This window comes from Styela clava, chromosome 8, assembly GCF_964204865.1.
Source record: "Styela clava chromosome 8, kaStyClav1.hap1.2, whole genome shotgun sequence".
NCBI lineage: Eukaryota > Metazoa > Chordata > Ascidiacea > Stolidobranchia > Styelidae > Styela > Styela clava.
In genome coordinates, this window is record NC_135257.1 from 16,116,725 (window position 1) to 16,131,301 (window position 14,577).

General features: G+C 34.2%; 1 protein-coding gene across 1 annotated transcript; it reads right to left on the reverse strand.

Annotated features, from left to right (window-relative positions):
* Positions 1–1,442: 1,442 nt before the first annotated feature.
* Positions 1,443–10,153, reverse strand: LOC120346000 (uncharacterized). Its single transcript, XM_039415627.2, has 9 exons — positions 10,056–10,153; positions 9,045–9,068; positions 8,686–8,823; positions 7,623–7,736; positions 6,978–7,088; positions 5,913–6,029; positions 5,116–5,184; positions 3,881–4,877; positions 1,443–3,707 (listed from the first exon to the last, which is right to left on the reverse strand). The coding sequence occupies exons 1-9, from the start codon at positions 10,096–10,098 to the stop codon at positions 1,724–1,726; spliced, it is 3,597 nt and encodes a 1,198-aa protein (XP_039271561.2). The 5' UTR covers positions 10,099–10,153; the 3' UTR covers positions 1,443–1,723.
* Positions 10,154–14,577: the final 4,424 nt, after the last annotated feature.

Below are 14,577 nucleotides of genomic sequence, written 5' to 3' on the forward strand. Positions count from 1 at the left end.
ATACCAACTAAAAAGCCGATGCGATATTTCAAAGAAGCCGATATTCCGATACTATGTAATTATTACCCCAAGTGTGCAGGGCAGACGGGTTGAAACAATAGTCTTTGAGCATTATTCATAATACACATCATTTCATAGTGAAAGGGAGATATATTCACATAATATGGAGATTCAGATGCGTTAATTGATTCAGGTGCATTGTGTACTGACGCTAGTAATCTCGGTGTTCAATTAGAAAACTCATAGGGTTTGGGTGGTAAAATAAATCAATGTTTACTTATCCTACAAAACCGATTCATTAAGTTTCTTGCGCAGGATTTTGTGCCAATATAATGACATATTTTGTATTTTGCACATTGGAAAATCCACAAATATTCGATTGGTATAATTCTTCATAATTACCAGGTAGATAATATTGAAAATGTAAAGTAAAAATTGCGAGAATATCAAAATTAGTTGAGCTTAAATAGCTAAATTCATGTCAGAATCTTATTCCCGTTTCTATTCGTTGGGGTGGGGACGTGCATGCCTCATAGTTCACGATCTAACCAAGAAAATAAAATTTTAACATCAGTATTTTACCTTAATATTTAAAATATTGTGGATCATATTAAAAAGCTAAATATATCGGAAATATCGGTCTACATTTAGCCGATACACTACTGATACCGAAAATTTGGCCGATACCGATACATCTCTAGAAAGTAACACATATCATTTGCATCTTTTTGTAAATATAATCTTACCTTTATCGAAACGTACAACCTACACGTATATAATTGTTCTTATGTTGATAAGCTGAAATTTCGACTGACGGAAGCAATCAACCGACGCAAAGTTTCATATCTTCAATATTTAGAGATTTATATTCCTTTATTCTGTGCGGCCAACGCACGAGTGGTTTTAGTTACAATGCATTGGTTAACGAAAAACGTTTCTTTGATTTCAAGAACACGGCTTTGCTAAATTATTTAATGTTTTGGTGATGAGTCTTTCAGCTTTATCGGACATCGGCATATAAACATTTGGTGGGCTTCATATTGAAACAGAATTTCCGCAGTAGACACAGTAAATTTCTGCCTAGTCTGCGATTCGGTTGTCATTGAATCTATAATTGATTCAGTTAAAAGAAATAGGTAAATTTATTGCTTCCTAGTGTTTCGACAGATAGTGTCTTTTGTTGGATCTGGGGCTGCAGTTTTACAACTTGAAATATATATATATGTGTCCTTTTCATTTCGTGCAATACTCAATATGAATAAACAAACCACTTATGGGGTAATTATTTGAGTTTTTCAGAGTTGAATCAGAGTAACATGATATATATATATTACATTTGATTTCTCTACGTTTCTTCCCAAAATAAATGAAACTAATAGGCGTTGTGCGAATCTATGTATTGATCAGTCAGGGCGGTTTTCAATGCGTTTGAATGATATATATATTCGAATGACATGAGTTGAATAATTATGTATAAGTGACTGCATCGAAAGAGTATAACTCGTTAAATTAAGAACTACTACTATGCAGAATCGAATCGAAAAATATATTTATAAAAAATATACATAGGCTATGAAACCCAAACAATAAGGCTATAAATATAGTCAGAAAACTTAGCATAGATATATTCTACATAAATATTTATATAATTAAATGAAACGACTGAGATTGAACGCGACAGCAATTTTAAAAACTAATCAAATTTTATGATGTATATTTCGTTTCACTGCGAATGGTTTGTTACATTATTTCCAGTCTGTTCATCAGCCTCGTTATTGTCATTGGATAAATAGGTAGAACATGTTCCACTCGCGATGCCCGGTAAAGCGTTTTCTTTGACCATCAACTTATTACTCTGTCGCAAGGCTGCAAAAGCTTCGCCAATTCTGCTGCTAGTTTTTTCGCTTCGCTTTTTTACTGGTGTGTTTGATGATTGCTTTTGTATCCCATTCCCAATATTACTTTCGTTTTCTGACGTTAATCGATCGATAGCTGCTTTGAAGCGTTTGGACATACTTGTACTTGTAAGTAAGGTATAAACTATGGGATTGATCGTGGAATTTATTGGGAGAATTATGATCGCAGTAACAGGGTAAATTATTGCATGAACATCGTCACTCAAGCCACCGGTTATCAGAGAGTAGACCGCAATGACGCAGACTGGTATCCAACACAACATGTCCGTTATTACCAGCACCGCAACTCGGGCATTTAACTTTTTTCCAGCGTTACCCGATTTCTTGGTAGCAACATTGGACATCTTCAATCGTTTTGATCGCTTGCTGTTGCGACCTGCTATGTAAACCAAAACAGCATAGGCGACCGTCATTAATAAAAATGCAATGAGATTGATAGTAACAACAACTAAAGTATAAATCCAGCTGCTTACGGCTGTTGACGTATATAATGACGGCAGGCATGTTGCAACGGATGCTCTGAAGTAACCTGCCAGGGATACAAACCCCATGAATGGAGCGTTTGCTAAAACTAGTCCTAGTATCCATATACCAGCAGTTGAAAAATAAAATATTCGAACATCCACTTGTAGATAGTTGAATGGCTGTACTATTGAAAGGAGACGTGTTATGGTTATCAAAGACAGCAACAAAACGGATACTTCGCCGGATAGCATGGCAAGCACACCAGCCGTTGAGCAAGCTGTTGATGTTAACCAATTATGTGAGTGTCTGTAATATTCTCCTGCAAATATCAGATCAGCTGAAGCTATTATAAATAGGTAAATGCACATCAGAAAATCTGATAAACCGAGCATCCCGATTAGAAATATGTTAATTTTCGCTGTTCTTTGTTGAATTGTACGTCCGACACTTTTATATTCTTTCGCGCGAAGAAAAATAACTGTCAGGTTCCCCAATGCAGTTACCAAAGCCTGAATCCACAAAAACGCCCGCAGAGTTTCATTCGCAATCAGGCGATTACATGATGAAACGTCATCTTTTGGAGTACACGTTAGTGAGCTACTACCCCATGTAGCAACAATACAGCATATAGTAAAGACATCTCCATGAACTTCTGTCAGCTTTTTCTGGCTTGCTAATAATTCCGGATGATAGTTGGTTACGGAGTTTTTTGACACGTCTAATATTATAAGATCTCCCAAACGGACAAAGGTACTCTCATGAAAATATACAATTTTATTCTGAGATAAGTCAAGAACGCGTAGACGTGTTATCCCACTGAATGCATCACTTGATATATGCATTATTCCGTTTCTTGGAAGATATAATTCTTCTAACAAGCTGTTTGCCAAAAATGTATCGTCTTCTATGTTTGAAATATTGTTGTCCGATATGACTATTTTTGTTAACAAATTGAATACAGTTATAAATGTTGGTATCGCTGTCAAAGAGGCATTCATCAACTCTATGTCCAGAAGTTTAGGAAGGAAGTCTATCTGATAATCAACTATCGAGTCTAATGATGTTGTATCCATGTCAGTTAAACGAACTGTTGAAAATGTCCCAAATGAAGATAGCAAGTTGACAAAGGACGTCGCATTAATTACGACATTCTTCAATTCCAAAATTGTTGATTTTTTAGGCAGGCAGAGGTTTTCATGGAGCAGAGACGTATCTATTGTACCTTCAGCACAAGATACTGATGTAGCAGCTTGGTTGCAAAAACATGGATTCAAACACGGATCATCAACTTGTATGAGACCACCTCCCAAAGTTGACCTGGAGCATCTGGATTTTATGAGAAAATATATAAGGAAGGGTATCTACGAACAAAAAAATCAGACAAAAAAGAACATTATGGTGGTAATTGGTTCGCAAATTGTTTTTATTATCGTATTATCGCATCAAAAACAAGAACTACAAAAATGTCACTTGGATAAGTAAAAAATAGTCCTTCCTACCTTCCATTTTTGTTGATTGAACAATCATTTTCGTTACATAATGTATCATTGCAAGTAAATCCTCCAATGAAATCGGTGCATTCACTTCCTTCGGGACATCGATTGATATAGCATTCATCGATTGCATCATAAATAAAGAGTCCGTTTGCATTATATCGGTGAAATTCCTCGGAACAATTCAGCTGATCTTGTGCGTCGAGGGAGGAACAATTCAAGGTATTTGGGATTACAACTAACAACGGTTCTTTAGGAGCGAGTGCTATTCCTCGCAATAAAACGATTTTCGTTAAAGAATTTCCTTGCAGATAAATCCTTTCCAATTCTCGAAGATTTTCGAACGCGTTTGGACGAATGTGTTCAATACAATTATGGCCTAAATCAAGTAAACGAAGTCTCTTTAAACCATCAAAGTTATAATTAACTGACAAGAGGTTGAATGACAGGTATAATTCATACAAAGTTGAAAACTGATCTCTGAATAGCTCATATTGAATGTTTGTTATTCTGTTATGTGTCATAGAAATTGTTATGATGTCGTTGGATCCTGAAAACGTATCATCATGTAAATCGGTAATTTCATTGTTGTCAAGATTCAAAACTGCGAGATTGTGTTGGTTCTTGAAAACTGGAAGAGTTTCTTTTGTGAAACCCATATCGTTCAAATAGAGGAAAATCAGAGAAGAAGTTGATTCAGAAATAAAATCGCGGTCTATACAATCGTATGATATATTCTTCATTCGCAACATTTCCAAATTTGATGATATTTCATCCAATATACCAACATGTATGTTCTTCAGTTGTATATTTTTTAAATCCAATCTTCTGACGTCACTCGGAACACAAGGCGGACTATTGTTTTCTTGATAGTCAAAAATTTTATAATACAGATTGACGTTGGGAATTGTCGATTGGCAAAATGGTGGTCGACAGGAAACGCAAGTTTCGTTGCAATATTTCCCATCGAGTCCAAATTTACAGATGCCGGTTGTCGGTTCACCTATTTAAGACATTTTAAATAATATTGAAATTTTTTTCACATTTCACAAGCCAACTAAATCGAACAAACTGCAAAATTGATCGACCGTTTATTGGAAATAGTATGCGTTGTCTAATTTTAAGCGTTTGTGAAATAGATTTTAATACTTCTTTATATAGCCAGATGAGCAAAGTTATTTCCATTGGCGTTTTAGTAATTTAAGATTGATTACAAATGGAATCATTTAAATTCTACTTACTTCTGTTCGTTGAACTGCAGTTGGGCTTTTGGAGATCTTCTGGAGTGACATGATCGGCGGTACAACTATCTGAAATAGGTCAGATACAAACATTGTTATTGATGAAATTGTAGAAGGAAATCGTATTTTGTTGAAAACATAAGCTTTGTCTTCGAAATATAGGCTTTGTCTCTTTTACCACTATATATGTACATATCTCGAATGTCACGACAACCTTTTTAAATACATAAGATCAAAAACTTGGAGCTCCCGTAGTATGTACACAAAAATGGCGCACAACCTGAACACAGTATGTGTTAGGTTAGATACGATTCAAAAGACTGATGCTAAATCAGTTCCAGAGTAACAACAACAATAAATATAAAATGTTATAATTGTACGCGAGAGTATATTTTATTAGGTTAAAGTGTTCATATATATCATATAATATGTAGGCTTATTTATAATCCACACAAGTTAGTAATAAGTATGTATATACTAGATCTGCCGATATCACTTTTTTGTCGATGCCGATACTAATATATGGGTACATTCCTAGTAAGCACTAAGCATAGTTTCTTAATAATCGAGTTTCGAAACATAAACTGCACATATTTGAAGTTTAGCTGAAAAAAAAACAGAAGATATAGGAACCGTTATTCTCTCACTAGTTTGGTATTGGACGATTAGAACGGCTATGTTGTGTCAAAACAAAAACGCTGTTAGGCGTAAAGGTCATGGGTTCTTAGATCAAAGGTCATTAGCTTCTATTTCATGCGATTGATCGAATCAACTGTGCAGACCTGTTGAATACACACCTGTACAATCTCTCTCATCAGATCCATCGTCGCAATCTTCAATGAGGTCACAATACTGATGTAAGGAGATGCAATTGGAATCAAAATCACCGCATTTCTTTTTGAACGATTCACATTCTAAAGTTGAAACATCCTTATAATAAACGATTATATAGAGTATAGACAGAATGATAATTGGGCAATTACCGGTACCATCTCGTCTCTCACGGTGGTCAAATTCAATTTTAGAAGTGTCAGTGCCAAATTTATATCTTGAACGCATATCGAAATTTTTAGAACAAATGCTTATGAAGAAAAGGCAAAAACTGAATATCTTTGTGAAAAGTGTGAGTCACTTTGACGCTATTCATCAAAAAGTATTGGAGGCTTTTGGCGCAGAATGGCGTAGACACCTTTTAATATTTGAAAACAGTTAACCAGTAAACAGCTAATAAATATTTTGCACAATGATGCATCGATTACATCGCATATATATAATATCAAAATTCCGTCTATATCAAATAAATTAAAAGGTGTGATTTTATTTATTTTCCTAAATTGATGATTGAAAGAAAGAAAGGCATTGAAGCCACAGGTTTATAATCTCTGGTTCAAAGTTTAGCCCGACGCTTCACCCAAAAACTAGGTACACTACAACGCACTGTAAAGATTTAGGCACCCTAAAAACATATAAGCACTTTACGTTTAAAGGCATCTCAATCAGTCTTCAAATTGGTGGTGCCTTGGTAAGTGTGGCAACCATTTTCACTCACTAACTCACAGGGAGTGTCAGTGTGTACGTTCCAACAACTCACCATTGAAGTAATAATGTTAAATATTTCATGTATAAGGTCTGTGAAGTCATTTATCAGTACTAAAACTACGTGAAACCACGACTTGCAACAAATAAGGCTTGTAATGATGAGAAAATTGTTTCTAAATACCACGGCTCGAATAACAAAAAGATTACGCTTTGATGCACTGAGTATTTATTGGGCCATCGGAACAGTTTTTGACCGATTGTCGAACTGTTGTTATGAAATGTAGTGTAGGCCGAGATCTCTTGGCTACTAAAATATAAATTACCAAAGCATCCCTCTTCGTCAGATTTGTCAGGACAATCAAAATTTCCATCGCATACTTCAAAAGGGAAGACGCAAGCTGTTTCTGATTTACATTTGAGACGATCACCACAATCTGAACAGAAGAACTTCAATAGTTTGAATTTTGGTCAGGATTGAATTCATCCGGGGACATACTATCTAAAAGCTTGATCAAGAACATAAAACTTATTAATTTTATGCCTAGTAACTAGGAAATAGCAAAAACAGGACGAGTCTTCGATGATATTTCTGGCTACAGTACAATAATGCTATTTCTTCCTACTTCCTACTGCTCGCAAACACCGAGTACTGTTTATCAGTATTGGGGGACTTAAGTTATTGACTCGACTCGGATAACCTTTAATTGAGGCTATAATATAAAATCCAAGCCTTAGTGTCAATTTGACTCATATTTATCATTTAATTGTTGCTGATGAAATTTACCATTACTCGAATTTTGACTCAGGAGTGCAGTCACTCGCCTTCACTCGGGGGTCAAGACTGTGGTGACTCGACCTGGATGCCTAACGTAAAAATGTTTTGTCCTGACTCGTTTCGACTCGGGGTTAGCGGAATTGTACCCAGCACTGTTGTTTAGACTTGTTTATTGAATTCATATTCAAATTACCGTATTCTTTGCAATTCATCTCGTCTGTCCCATTTTGACAATCAATCTTTCCATTGCACCGAAAATAATCAGACTTGCAAATGTTGTCGCACTTGAAATGATACTTCTCACAAACTAAAATATATTAACACCAGTGCTTCGTTAGAAAAATACAACTTTCTGTATCTATGCCTATATAAGCTACCACTTGGACGCATGGAGGTATTGCATTTGGGATATTTTTACATAATCATAGTTTTCTCATGGGGTGAGGTTGTAGATCGCTTGGCTAACTACGATTAGAGCTGGGCATTTCCGAATACCTGATAATTTGGGAATCGAATGGAATCTCGAATATTTGGAAGATATGTAGCTGGATGCTACTTTTTTTATTGTAACGAGTCCTCCAGATCCGGAAATTACAGAAAAAATCGAATCCATCACTCAGACTGTTCGCTGAGTGTTCACGCACAGTAAAAAACATGTTCATCAATATTTCAAAATTGCAATTTACAAACAAAACTTGATTGAGGTATTCACCCCGACCTTTGACGGACAAAAAACAAGATGGCGGCGATTCAAATAATTAACTACGATTCAAACACGATCTCTCTAATATGTAATGTTTAACGCAGTATTCAAGGAATATTGATCAATTTTAACAAAATGATCGAATTGGTTTAGACGAAGATTTCGAATCGCAGCTATCTTGTTTTTCGTGGTGAATTCCTCAATTATATTTATAACTCTTATTTCTATTGAGTTATTGATGAAAAATGTTCATTATTGTACGTGACAAGTCAGCGAACTGTCTGAGTGATGGATTCTATGTTTTCAGTAATTTATGTGCCTAAAGGACCCATCACAACAAAAAAGTCACATTCAATTGATCATCTTCTAAGTGTTCGAGATTCGATTCGATTCTAAAATCATTAGATATTCGACTATGCCCAGCCTTAGTCAGAGTAGACAAAAAATAACGTTGTGTCTACGTTGGTAATGTAATAGCTGTGGAAATAAATTTTGTAAACAACAAGCTTTATAAATGATTCTGACAATCCCAAAGTACAACAATAAATGTTACCAGCTTCGGCACAGTTGTTTTCATCTTCCCCATTCTTGCATTGTTCTATGCCATCACACAACATGTCCCTAGTGATGCAGAATTCCAATCCAGGTGGCAATTGACTGCTGTCAAACAGGCACAAGCCTTCGTCGCAAACTAGAAAAAAATATAATTGTGGTGAGCAAGTAAAAAAGTAGATTCATTCAGAAATTGGAACCATTCGCGTGATGGAGCTAAAAAAGCATGATTGAAAAAAAACTTTACTTCAAGTTAATTGGCGATCAATAATATTTCAATAAACTAATTGTGTTTTTTGCAATATATTAGCAAAGATACATAAAAAATCGGATAACAAATCATAACATAGTATTACATACCAAGCTGTGATGACACCTCTGAATCTGTAAGTAATTACAATTTTAATATTTTAAACATTCAGAGGTAAATATTCACACAAGTAGTTATTTAAAATTAAACTCTAATATACTTTTAATCTCCAATATATCATATAAAACATGTTTGAGGGGAACTCAAAAAAGCCTAAAAATCTTTTTATGTCGTGCTTAGTTTTTTATTCCTGGCGATGCTTACAGCATATCACCTTTGCTCAGTTTGTTTGGACCGATTTTTGATAATGGGTCGCTGAGTAAAGGAACTCAGCTGCATCTTGAAAGAGCGGTGTCATCAAAAAATCTAGTAACCACGTAGGTATAATAAAGTGAGAATCAACTCTTGTATTTCATAATGGTTATTCTCACTTTGATACCGAATCAAATTAGTTTTTTCAGACTGAAGCTCCACGGACGCTATATACCTATATTTAATTTTAGGCGCTCCAGAAGTGTGTGTATCCATATGGAGGTAACTAATTTTGTTTGCCTACTTTACATCAAGAAGTGTAAAGAAACTGATGACTATGGACAGGGGGTGTATTCCCTTGGCTAATACAGACAGTCTCCGTACTCGTAATAAAACTAAAATAAGGAAAATCGGAAAAAAATTATGGCCTAGCCCTAACCTGGTACACATACTACGGGAGTACCAATTTAATTCATAAAAGTGAAAATAGTCGACCGGAAAGAAATAATTTAAAAATATATATGCAAGTTATACATATTTTAAAAAAACTTAACTATTATCTCCTACATTTATTTTTGACGAAGGAAACGGCGTGAGATTCTCTTGATGTAGTGGCGTGCAGGGTGTGTACCTCCCATACCTTTATTGGGCCATATATTTTAAGTGCAACATTCGAATTATTTATAATTGGAATTTTACTCGAAAAAATGTATCCAATTATTTTGAAAAAAATAATGGAAATTCAAAATCACAAATAGAATGTCCATATATCATGTCACATATACTTTATAATAAGCAGCAACACTTACCGAGAAGTAAAGCCGCCAGAAACAGTCCGAAAAATATCTTCATGTTAACTTTCTCCGCAAAATATTTTTACCCAACGCCCTCTTTGCCTAACTCCAGAATAACCCAAAACATAAGAAACTTTGAGTTTTATTGTCATTTTCCTACACTTTAGGCGACATGCTCGTATTTTTTTGTACATAATTTAGTACAAGAAAGTTTATATCCTTTGCCCACGTTTAATGGTGTACTGGTCGAAAGTGGCAAATTAGTATGGGGAAACGCCCGACCTCGACTCGAAAATTACTGTCAACAACTTTCCACACAAAAGATTGCCGTTCGCGAGTAGAGCCATAACAAATTTTGTAAAAATTCGCTTTTTACTCCATCCAAAAATTTCAAAAAATTCATAACCAATCAAGCGTATCAAATTTTAAAAAATCGATTCACTACTCAGATCAGCGGCTTTTGGCCATTCCAGTTCTGAACTGAACTTTTCGCTTCGATTTGGTATGAAACTTGATTTGTAACAGCACTAATATCATATCGGAGAACTCGATTAACGAACGAGTATTGAAATAGTACTTTGACTTCAATAACATTTTTGAATGCTTATTTATTCTTGAAAGAGACGCATAAAGACAAAGAGCAACGGGTTTTTCCTTAACCACGAGTGGGCATTGATAATAATCTTAATACATTTCTCAAAATTTTTGTATCAATTTGCAATAATAGTAGCATTCACCTATTTTTGGACCTTCAGATGTATGTACACCAAGATGGCACCAGTTGAACAATGCAAGAAAAAAATAGAAAAAAAAAGCAAAGTTTAGATATGCAAATTTTTTTTTGCGTTTCCTGCAAATATAAATGCTTGGTTAAATATCTACATAAAAATTGTATATGCTCTGAGGAATACGTTAACGTTGTTTTTGCGGCGACGCAGAACAGACGCAGAACGCTTTTGACACATCTCCGTTTCCTCAAAAATAAGAACAACCAATTATTGTTCTATTTTTCCCAACTTTTTCTGGAATGTTGTCGGTGCAGAATGTTGTTACTGCTTTATAAACCAATACATGCAAATATATATAAGCAGGCTCTCTATTGCCGATAAAATTAAAATATTCCCATTCAATGTTCTTGTTTGTTTTTTCAAAAATAATTTATCACTGCCATCGATTACAAATAAGAAACTAAGGAAATTTTATTCCAGATATTTACCAATATAAAACACAAACAGACTAATTTAACACAAACTCACGTGTTTCAACGAACCTGAATGCAATGAGATATGATATTGTATTCCTGTCATAAAAAAAAAATACTATAACATCTAGAAAGTTAATCTTTGATTGTCGGTTTGATTGATTTTTCGGCGCTCCAGAAGTGTATGTACCTAATTTTGTTCGCCTACTTTACCTCAAGTTGTGCAGAAGGACTCAATCCTATGGGCAGGGAATATATTCACTTGGCTAACAAAGACAGTTCCGTAATAGAACTAAAATAAAAAAAAATATGAATAAAATTATGGCCTAACCCTAACCTGGTACATACACTATACGGGAGTACCGATTTCTTTGCAAAAACAAAACAATTTTTTTTTAGTGAAACTCAAATGGTATGGATAGCATAAGAAGTCATCATACATGAGTTAAATTATCCTTCAATATTTGAACTGAAAGTTTCAAAATTTCTAAGCTTAAATACCGATGGTTTGTAAATATCACGATAGTTGTATCTCGACATCACATCATAATTCACTTTTTCTTGTTTGAAATCAGTATTGAATGCATCAGTATCCACCCTTGATCTGGGTAGAATCGTGATACGTTAATTCATTTTATCGCTGGATAATTTCAAATGTTATCTATTAATATTGTATTAATAGTTATCTTAGTAAGACCTTTTGTTTGTCTTCGTCATTCAGGACAATCATTAACGAAAACTGCACGATGGTAGTTAACGTACTGTGCAGTTTTGCCTTCCGTACATAGTATTCCAACATTAGGCTAACTACCGTAAGCATGTGCAGGCTGACATGGACTTAAATATCCCTATGTAATTATATAGTTAGAACGTGATAATAGATAGCATTGAATCCTTTATTTTGTGTTGTGTATCCGATTAGGGTGTAATTGTACGGAACTGCTATTTCTGTTTAGTTTAGAGTTACATTCAACATAACATGAACGATTTTTGATTTCTATGTGATCCATATTTCAAAGCAATTCTTATTTGCTCCTTTTCTGAGTGCAATAACAACAAAATTCAACTTAATTCAATGCTTTTGATCATATATTTTCATTTGATTGAAATGCGATCCAACGTCTGACATCATCATTTATAGAATATAATACAATACACATTCTTTATGACAATTATGAACACGCTTTGTTAAATTCGAATAAAAAGCTTCATTGAAGTTAAGATTGTTTCAGACATTTAAGCGAAGGAAATTTTACTTGAAGGGTTAGTTGACGGTAGATTATGTATTAATATTATGCTAGACACAATTGTATGCAATTGAATATATTACAAGTGAAAAACAAGACGCTTACCAGCAGTTTGGCAAAATGGAAGGCTGATTCCACGACATCAATTGTGTGAAGTACTGGTTAAATTAAGTATCTCAAATGCAAGTCGAATATTAATCTGGGTGATGACGTTACCCGATTGCGATAATTGCATGGATGTCTGAGGATTACAATCTTTTAGTGCGATACCAAAGTAAACAATACCATGCCAAACTAGTCAACGTTATCAAGCGACTACCTTAGGGATTAGCATTGGTTTATTAACTTATAATGTAATAACTAATTTGGTTCTGTAATATGATCTAAGAGAAACATTGAAATGCAATATTTGGCATTCAAACTTAACCCTCATTTGAAAAGATTGTTTGTAACTTTACTCAGATTGTGTTGGAGGTGAAAAAATGGTTAGTTGTTTACCTGAATGCTCACAATAATGCAATTATAAAGTGCTTATTTTCTAAATATATTATTATTTACTGACTACTTCACAACTAGCTATTCCGAAATTCTTTTTATAGTATCTGGCAATCATCAAACGTATGCTTGTTGACCCCAGGTATTGCTTAATATAATATTTGTACACGATTCTTGTTATCGGAAAGTCGTAAGTCATTCAGTGGACCAACGAGGTGTATGCTCATAATATAAGATTATGAAAATTGTAGCTAGCTATTAAGTAAATAGGTAGTTTCATTTATGAATATGGTATGATATGGAATTTTGATAAACCGAGTGTAATTTGTCAGGGCTGGTGTCATTTCCAAGAAAGATTTTATACGATTAATTAGTTTCTTTGTGTTATCATCGCCTATTTATCTCTTAGCGCGATTTAAACAAATTGGTTTTGCATATTGATTCACATACATTCAAGATATTCGGGAATTCGGCAGCGTCCGCTAAATCGCAGTATCACCGTGGTTTAATTTTCTATTTTAAAAGACAACTAAAACCATCTCATTCAAAAAAAAACGAAAATATAATTTATTGTTAAATTATTAACAATCCTAAGTCCCGAATTATGAAGCTATTTCCTGTTTTTACTACTTTTTGTTACTACAAACTTCATATAATCAAGCGTGATTCATTGATGGTGCATTCAGCATCGAACTACATCCTAGCTTCAAATGGAATTAAATTTGTAACAAAAATATGTGTGCGATTATTGCTTTTTGTGAATGAATTGCTGTGAACAGTAGGCAGCAGCTGTAGTGGCAATAGGATGTCATATTATGGTTCGTAGAAGCAATTGTATTATTCCGATACGAGATTTAACAATATTTGTTCGTTCATAAATAATGTGGTTTCTCAGGAATCTCGTGTCCCTTGTTGTCACACTTGTCCTAAACTATACGGTGGATTCGATTTCATATGCTGACTTCAATCATTTGCTCCACAATCTATGTTTACCTTAACTCATAACAGTGGGACAAGTGCGCTAAGAAAGGGACAAGTGTCGGAAGAGTGGGGTGCGATATTATTAGAAATAATATATACTAAAAACCGACAGAATTATTTTAATATGAGATTTTTGCGAATTCACGCAACCCCTTGGAAATGTTTTGAAGTCAGTATAGGGTATCGCGGTTGTTACTTCCCTTTTTTGCTAATTGATCATTAATTTGCTCTCAATAAACATAAAATACAGAGTCTCGAGTAATCAAATGCAACATTATACTAAATTCTTGTTGTCAGCAATTCTAATAAATAATATGATCATCCCGTGTGATGACAAAATCTATACTATTGCTTGTATATCACCAGGGTAGCAGTAATATTTACTTTACATATTACTTTCAGTCTGCGATTTTTTGTTATAAATAACCGTAAAGTAACATTTAATATTTATGGTCGATTTACCAAATGTGCACTCTTAACAATTTATCTATGTTTTCGTTCAATAATATTCGAGATAACGTCTTTTGCGATACGAATTTATATAGCTTAGTTTTTATTTAAATTCTCACTAAATTTTTTATAATCAAATCTGTATTCGTTTTACTTCATTTAG